At 33.8% G+C, this 9476-nt stretch overlaps 1 protein-coding gene and 1 pseudogene across 1 annotated transcript; one reads left to right on the top strand and one right to left on the bottom strand.

The window, feature by feature from the left end:
• Positions 1-2590: 2590 nt before the first annotated feature.
• On the bottom strand, positions 2591-3223 carry LOC112512925. The gene is made up of 2 exons (XM_025119053.1): positions 3188-3223; positions 2591-3121 (listed from the first exon to the last, which is right to left on the bottom strand). Exons 1-2 carry the CDS (start codon positions 3221-3223, stop codon positions 2591-2593), a joined length of 567 nt encoding a protein of 188 aa, XP_024974821.1.
• A 1206-nt stretch (positions 3224-4429) lies between these two features.
• Positions 4430-5945, top strand: LOC112512926 (annotated as a pseudogene).
• The last annotated feature ends 3531 nt before the right edge of the window (positions 5946-9476 follow it).

The following is a 9476-nucleotide window of genomic DNA, read 5'->3' on the forward strand; positions in this document are numbered from 1 at the left end:
ATTACATACTATAATTGTTGAGTTTTAAATAAAATGGTATAATGTTACATAAGTATGATTATTTATCATTAAAATATATATTTTTAGTGTTTCTAATGTGTGGTTGGAATTGAATTTTTTTATTATTTAAAAGAATTATCGTCTTTAATGGTTGGATTAGAGATGGTTTAACCTAATCACTCTCTTCTAATTCTCTATTTTGAAGAAGATTTGAAGAAGCATTTGAAACACAAAAATACTAATAAGACATTAAAACAAAATTGGGTTTATAGGACACCCCCAATCTCTAAGCGTCTCAATAGACCGTTTTATAAAACTTAATTTATATGACCAAAATATAAAACGTCCTACCTAAAAGTGTTGTAATAAGTTTATCTGATGCTTTTGGACATCTTAACAAGTTTTTTAGAACATTTTTAATGCAAAGTGTTGCATTAGCAACTTCATAAGACACTTTTGAAAAAGTATTCTATAAACTCAATTTCTTATAGGACATTTGTTTTTATAGGACAATTTTTAAAGAGTGTCCTATAAAGTTGCTAATAGACGCTTTATGTTTAAAGTGTCTTAAAAAACTTATTATGTCGTCAAAAAAGATCATATAAATTTATTACAATACATTTAGATAAGACGTTTTATTTTTTTTAGTCCTATAAACTAAGTCTTATAAAGAAGTCTATTAGGATGCTTAGAAATTAGAAGTGTTCTATAAACCCGATTTTGTTATAATGAGAATTTAAAAAATTAATTTTTCTTTATCTTTAAATAAGTTTGTTGGTTTTCCATGTGATCGGAAGTGCATCCATATTGGCATATAGTTTCTTATGTAATTTACACTTTTAGAAATTATACAAAAGTTAGTGTAAGTATGAACATGATTTTGACCGTTGGAGAAGTTTTTGGCATACAAAATACATAATCGGTAGCAATCGATTGCATGGACTTAGATGCTGAAATAAATAGCAAAAAAGGTGAGACTTTAGGTAAAGGAAATGGAAACAGAATATATATATATATATATATATATATATATATAATGAAAACTGTGTATTTCTTAGAAACCATGTAAATTAATTTCGACTAATAGAAAAATTTTCATTTTTTTCTAATTAAATTTAATCATTAAGGGTATTTTGGTCATTTACATTGTTTTCTATTAAATATGGAAGTTATTAATAAATCTTAATTAAGACAATATAATAAACGAAATTTTATAAATGGTAACATTTAAATATTTAATTATATTATACTATTAAAATTTTGAACTTGTTATATTGTGTGGCGATTGAATCTTTTCCAGAATAATGAAGATTGTAAGGTATTAGAGCAACGAATCCATCAAATCAGTATTAAAATAAAAATTAATGTTCGTGAAACAGGTTTCATAATGGTGAAAATGGTGCATGGCGTAATTGAACGATGAGTTTTGAACTGGTTTCATGGTGAAACTCGTTTCATAAATGGTGAGGTTGGTGCATAGAATAAGTGAAACGGATTATGAAACGAGTGCATGATATAAGTGGTGCATCATGAAATAATTGCATAAAAAAACGGGTGCATGATGAAATGATTATGAAATGGGTGCATAAGGAAATGGGTGCAGCATGAAATGGGTGCAGCATGAAATGGGTGCATCATGAAATGGGTGCGTGAAGGAAGTGAAATCATTTCAAAAAGATAAGAAAAGCCTGCATAATTAGCAAAAAGTGAAGCAATTTCATTATTGATAGCGTGAAATGACAAATGACTCAACAAACCATGCTGGCCGATGAAATGGGTGATTGAAGAAAGTGAAACCATTTCATGGTTTCTAAGAAAATTTTGTGTAATTAGTGAACAATGAAACAATTTCATTATCAAAATGAAACGGATCCATCTACCAATAACATGAAAATGACAAAGTCTGATCAAGATTACGTTGATTAGTGTATTGATGAAACTATGAAATCATTTCGTTCATGTAATGTAATACATTTTTTTTTAATTTCTATGCAAAATGATTCATTATGTAGAATTGATTATGGTGTGTTTTATTTATATTTTGAATCTATTTTAATGATATAACATGATATGGTTGCCATTAATAAAACCACTACCAAAGTTACCATTTTGCCCTTATAAGAGCAACTCCAATTGAACGGCAAAACCTTAGTTTTGCCATTCTCTTGGATCCAATCGTCCGTCAAAAACACTAAAATTTTGTCGGCGGGTGAAAACGAACGGCATATTTGCCGTGAAGAAAGTGAACGGCAATTTTGCCAAATGGGTGGTCCCCACCACCTTTCTTAAATAATTTTTTTTAAATAAATAAACAAATAATTACAATATTAAGTTTTAGGTTTTTATATTTATTATTTAAATTTATATATATATATATATAATAAATTATTAACAACATAACTATGATACCGAATAAACGTAAACGTATTTTATTAATAGAAATTTTAAAAACTGAAATACATAAATTAAAGAGTCCAATCGTCTCCGCTAGACATAAACTGACTAAAGTTTCCTGCTACGTTTTGAGATCCTTCGGGTTGGTCTTGAGCTCCTCCAAATTGTTGATGTTGAGATACTCGATATTGAGATGCTACGAATTCTGATCCTTGTCCAGATATATGAACATGGGGTTGCGCTCTCTCTCTCTCGCTATTCGAATTTTCTCATTTTTTATGAACTCATACCACACAGGATCAGTGATAGAGTTTAGATCGATGCACATAAGTTTGTCTTCCGCCAACCTTGCCTCTAATGCAAGTTTCTGAGCTTGAAGCTCATTCCTTCGCATCATAACTTCATTGCTTTTAGCTATTTGTTTGGCCTTGACTAAAGTATCTAGCTTATTATCAGATTGGAGCCTTGATTTTGTCTTTTTCACACCAATTGGTCTTTGAGTACCTTCTACGTTGTGAATAGTCAGCGACGGTAAACCGGCATCTGTCCCGGACGATGAACTAGGACCGGAAGAAGGTGATTGATAAGGACCTTGTCGTTGATACTGAGTTGATGCAGTGACATTTGAGAAACTCTCGGAGTCTTTCAAGATGTCCCAAACATGATCAAACTTAAAACCCTTCTTATAAGATCCAACAAGTTTTAACAGCTCTTTTGCTTCGTTCATCTATGAAAAATACACGTTATATTTAAATTAATAAAACAATGATCAACTAAAACAATAAATACTTACAATATTTTGTTCAGAAGCACCACTTGGATTCCTCATTTCAACTTGATTGATACACCCTCACATTTTTTTGCAAGCTTTTAGAATGCAAGACATTCTCGTTTCCAATGATCTTCTTGGTCGAGAATTGGTTGTGAACGGTTCGGTTTGGTGATAAATTTTTTGATTGGTTTCTACGTATTATTGGATTTTGAGTTATATCAAGATAACAATGACATAGTTGTATGTCTTCGCTATCTTTGTAGGATGAAGTTCGGCTTGTTGAAGGCATTTCTATGAAAAGGCTTGTAATATCTCAATGAAAATGTGTGTGATTTAGTTTACCAACTCGCCCCCTATTTATACACAAAATTTTCAGTTCACTCTAAATGATGACAGATTAGACAACACACTGGCAAGATTCTTCTGAAAAGTCTGGCAAGATTCTTCTGAAAAGTCTGGCAAGAATTGACAACACCACTGATTCTCATTATAAAACTTGAATCAACGCTCAATGAAAATAACTGTTGATCCTCTCTCTCAGTGATTTGATGATAATCCCTTTTCACTTATACGTTGTATTTATGTTTCTGTATTTTCAGTTCCAACGATCCTCACTGAGTTTGTTCAGTGATCGCTGAAGAACTTGCATTGTAAATCTATCAGAGACAACAATACTTCAAGAAGACAACACTCACACCAAAGAACCTTCAGCAAACGTTGAAGACTGAAAATGAAGATTAGAGACCGGCGAGTACGTGATCTGAAGCGGTATTCAGTGATTACAAGCCTGTTTACATATGTGTGAAGGTTGCTCAAGCTTCAGCGAATGATGACGAGACCTTCAGGTCATTCCAGCATTCAGCGATCAAAGGAAGCTTGATTAGCACGATTGTTGTTGTCTTGTTCTTATGCACACAAAGAACAAAACCCATACCCTTACGAAAGTTAGTACGGTACGAAGCCGACTAGTCGACTCTTTGTCCACCAACTTTAGGTAAGGATGTCTGCTCATGAATAGTGTTTCTGTACTATTCACTGTAGCAAAGGACAAGCCTTCCTCTTAAGGCTTGACACGCACTCTAAACCTATCATATTGCATTAAATGGACATTTAATGCACTGGGTATAAATGGAAGTGTTTTTTCTCCATGCAGAGAGAGCACATCTCTCTCTGTAACCTAATTCTTACTTCAAGCATTTTCTAGCTTAAGTAAAGGATCTTTCTTTTAGCAACTTCTTTTCTTGTAATTGCTAAAGCTTTGTGTGTAACCAAAGATTGTTTAGATAGGTTTTTATTACCTTATCTTTCAGCAAACAATCTTGTAAAATCTGTATTGATCTTCTCTATCAATATATATTTTAAATTTGAAAATATTGTATTTGTATTCATCTCCCCCTTCTACAAACTGTTTCTCTTTTTGTAGACCCTTACGGGACCAACAATAACTCAACTATATTTTGCAATCTTCTTTGTTGAGAAATACCACTCAAATGGCTAATAATTCGTATTCAGACGATGAGGCTTTTGATAATACACATGCCGAACTATTAGGGCATTCAATCTAGCGTCTGAAATGGATAATTATATCCGTAATTATGCTCAAAACAATCATGTATCTTATCGTGGTTCTATTCCTGGCTATATAGTTATCAATCGTGATCGGGAAAATGCCGATTGCAATCTCTTCAATGATTATTTTTCTGAAAATCCTCAATTTCCTGAGTAGATGTTTCGTCGACGATTCCGAATGAGTCGTACTTTATTTGTTCATATTTTGGATGCTGTCCAAAGTCATGACAACTACTTTCTCCAATGAAAGGATGGATGTGGCAAACTTGGGTTGTCCGTTTATCAAAAAGTTACTGCTGTATTTCGAATGTTGGCATATGGCGTGGCTGCAGATGCTACAGATGAGTACGTTAAAATATGCGAATCGACGGTTTTAGAAGCTTTGAAGCGGTTTTGTCGTGCCATCGTGGAGGTGTTTGGAGAACGCTATCTCCGAACACCCAATGCTAATGATGTGGCATGACTACTCCAAGTTGGAGAACAACGAGGTTTTCCAGGAATGTTAGGTAGTCTAGATTGTATGCATTGGAAATGGAAGAATTGTCCAACCGGTTGGGGAGGACAATATTCTGGTCGTAGTAGATTTCCATGTATTATTCTTGAAGCTGTAGCTGACTATGATCTTTGGATATGGAATGTATATTTTGGTTTACCAGGGTCCAACAATGACTTTAATGTGTTGGAGTCCTCCCATCTTTTTGCAAATCTTGCAGCAGGTACTGCTCCTCCTGCTAATTATGTCATCAAAGGAAAATCATATATTATGGGTTATTATTTAGCTGATAGCATATATCCAAAATGGGTCACTCTTGTTCAATCTATTCACGATCCACATGGCCTTAAAAAACAATATTTTGCAAAGAAACAAGAAGCATGTAGAAAAGATGTAGAACGTGCATTTGGCGTATTGCAATCAAGGTTTGCAATAGTAGTAGGACCTGCACGGTTATGGAGGAAGGAAATCTTGCATGATATAATGACTTCGTGCATCATTATGCATAATATGATCATAGAAGATGAATGTGATATTAATGCACCAATTGAAGAACGAAGTGAAGTGCAAGACGTGGGAGTTGAGATGATAAACGATGGTGGACTTGAACAGTTTCTTGCTCAACACAAAAAGATCAAGGATAAAGATGCTCATTTTGAACTTCGTAATGCATTAATTGATCATTTGTGGGACGAGTATACTAACTCGGAGAATTAATATTATTTATGTGTTTTTTTAATATGTGCTATTTGAACTAATGTAATCTTTTTAAATATAAAATTTATTAATTACAATTTTATCGTTTTTATCTTAACATTTCTTCATTAAATAAATTAATTACTAATTATTTATGTGATAACTTGATCCTGGTTATCACCTGAGGTAAATTAATATGTGATTATCTGATTTAATTGATTACGTGATAGCATGATAAATTGTTACGTTTGATCATGCTGAGATGTGAAAATGTGCATAATATGAAATGCATATGTTATGTATTTATATGTATGCATGGTATATATATATATATTTATATATGTGCAAAGTGTATGCATGCATGTGGGTTTTGTGAGAAAAAGGGGCTGGGTTAGCCGACTTTCCAGTTTTAGAAACGTATAAAAGGAGGGCTTAGCCTCCATATTTCTTCTTCTTGCCTTTTGATAAAGTTGTGYGAYTTAAAAAGGGAAGAGRGGTTGACCGRATTATTCTTATCTGGAGATTCAAGTGTTTGATTTCAAAAGCTTATTAAGGTGAGTAATTTCTAAAACTCTTTTGCATAAAATTATTATTGGTTTTGTATGAATCTTGTTTATTTTGGAATGAAATCAGTCTTTTGTTCTAAGTGTTTTATCCGGGTATTAAACCGGACAAGGTTTGACCGGATTGTTTTAAATCGGACAAAGGTTAATCGATGTATTGTCCGGATTGTCTTAAATCGGTTAAGTGTTGATCGGATTATGATTGGTAAGAATGATTATCTTTTTACACTGAGAAATAGGAATACAACCAAATGGTGGCCGGATTATTTTAAATCGGCTAAGTAATGAGCAGGGTATTGACCGGACTTGTTATCCGGATAAAGATGATTTTGATTCTAAGTGATAAATCGATCAAGCTTTATGCGGGGTATTGACCGGACTTGTTATCCGGATAAAGATGATTTTGATTATAAGTGATAAATCGATCAAGCTTTATGCGGGGTATTGACCGGACTTGTTATCCGGACAAAGTTATTGAGAATTATTTCCAAGTGTAAATCGGACAAAGTTCATTATGTGTGTTGTCCGGATAGTTGACCGGATTTGAAGTCCGGCTAAGTCAAGATTGACCGGATTTGATGTAATGWTGTRTTTTCGATRAGAAATGTTATTTTATCATAAAAAGGAAGTTTTGAAAGAAATGATTTTGTATTGATAATAATTTCAATGGCTGCAGTTTATTTGAAATTATTCTGTGAAAATATTTTGATGAGGAAATAAGGGTGGTCTATCAAGGAGAGGTGTACCATGGGATAAGAGTGACATATCAAGGAGAGGTGTACCATGGGATAAGGATGGCATATCAAGGAGAGGTGTACATTTGGATATAAGGGTGGCATTTGCATGTGTGTTGCATGATATAACTCTTTCTATTATATCCTTTAAGATTACCGTGTTCTGGAATCTTTATTTCTTTGTGATTTAAAGATTTAAGATCAAGGTTCTTATTGGAAATCATAGACTAGATGTTATTGAGGATAAAATGTCAGGTTTGGCCTGAAACTTTATAAACCTTGTTTTGACTTAAAAGGTTTAGAAGTGACATTATATGAAACCTGTTTGATTCAGAGGTATGAGATTTGTATAAGTGAAAGCTTTGCTTGAAATATGGAAGAAGTCTGGTATTGAGTTCTTATTTGTTCATATATTTGTTATATATATGAATAATTGTTTTCCATAAAGGTTTTTTGTGATTTTCACCCTGCAATAACATAAATAGGGTATCTTACTAGACCTTTCGGTCTAACCCTCGTTTTGTGATTTTAACTATGTGTTGCAGGAGGTACGGAGAGTAAGGGAAAGGGGAAGATTTAATAGTTTCCTATATGCATTTCTACTCGAAGATCTTCTTTAATGTATAGTTTTGATTGATTAGTACAAGTGATGTATTAGAATTTTTGGACCTTGTATTTGGTCATATTAGATTCTTGCACTAAGGGACATGAATGGGATGATATCATGTATTTCTTTTATATGAAATATGTGTTACATGCAATGTGTGGTTTGGGGGTGTTACAGAAGTGGAATCAAAACCTGAGTTTATGAGATTTATGTATTTAACAGCATGATACCTAGACTTAAACTGTTTTATTCCATGTTAAGGGTCCCAGACATAGTTAGCACCATTGGAAATAAATATGATGAGTTAAAAAAACAGTGTGTAAGGTAAATTTTAATTACATCTGGCTAGTGTAATTATGAATTTACAGGTACACATCTGAACTTGAATACTTCATCATATTTGGGAATGTGAATACGTGATTATTAACACTAGACTTTGCAGATGTCTAGCCAAACTAGAAGATCTGAAAGAATGACTCATCCAGAATCTGAGGAAAGGGAAGGATCACCCGTAAATCTACCGACTAGTACATCCGAAAATAGAGGTCGGGGAAGAGTAAGAGGACGAGGCAGAGGAAGAAGTAAATCTCAGGGAAGGGGTCGGACTGGAACACATTCTTAACATGAAGAATCTCACTCTGGGAATGTTCAGGAAAGGTCGGTACCACATCCTGAATATATAACCAGGGATATGTTGGAAGACAAAATGGGAAAGTTGCGGGAAACTCTGACATCTATTATGGGAATACCGGCTAGGATAGAAACGGAAAGAGTGGAAGTTCATCCCTCTACTTCAGTCACCCACATCAAAGAAGGAGATATTAAGATGTTTTTGGCATGCAAACCACCAACCTTTTATGGGGAGAGAGATCCAGTAAAAGCTATGACCTGGATTAAGGAGATGGAATCTGTGTTCAACACCATTCGGTGTCTGGAAACAGATAAAGTTCGATTTGTTGTTTCTGTATTAAAGTCAAATGCTTTATTTTGGTGGGAAGTTGAATCATCTACCAAAACAAATATTTTATAGACTTTGTCTTGGGTAGAATTCGTGGATAGATTCAAGAATGAATTTTGTCCTAAAACGGCAGTGAGACAAATGGAGGAAGATTTCTTGAAACTAGAGCAAGGAAATGGAACAGTTCGGGAGTATACCGAAAGATTTATTGAATACTCTCGTTTTGCTGAACATTATATTTCAACTGAATCCAGGAAGATAGAAAGGTATATTTGGGGTTTGAAATCTTCAATTAGAGAAATTGTTATTGCTATAAACCCCAATTTCTTTCCATTAACAATTGATGCAGTTGAGGTGACCGAACGAAATAAGAATAGACAATTAGAAGGAAAGGTTGTTGAGAAAAGAAAATGGGAGGGGCCTTCATCTTTTCGAGGACTGAAAACTGTTAGATATGATAACAGATCTGAGCAGAAGATCAGTGAGAAAGTCTGCTCACAGTGCCAACAAATTCATCAAGGTGAATGTAAGATGGACCCAAGGAAATGTTATAAGTGCGGTGAAGCAGGTCATCTGTCTAGAAATTGCCCAGCTAACAGAAGATGTTTTAATTACAATTCTCCAGATCATATTCGACCAAATTGTCCCTTATTGAGAACTCCACAGTTAACAATGGGGAGTAATGCGTCG

This window comes from Cynara cardunculus (assembly GCF_001531365.2).
Source record: "Cynara cardunculus var. scolymus isolate 2C chromosome LG 5, CcrdV1, whole genome shotgun sequence".
Lineage (NCBI taxonomy): Eukaryota > Viridiplantae > Streptophyta > Magnoliopsida > Asterales > Asteraceae > Cynara > Cynara cardunculus.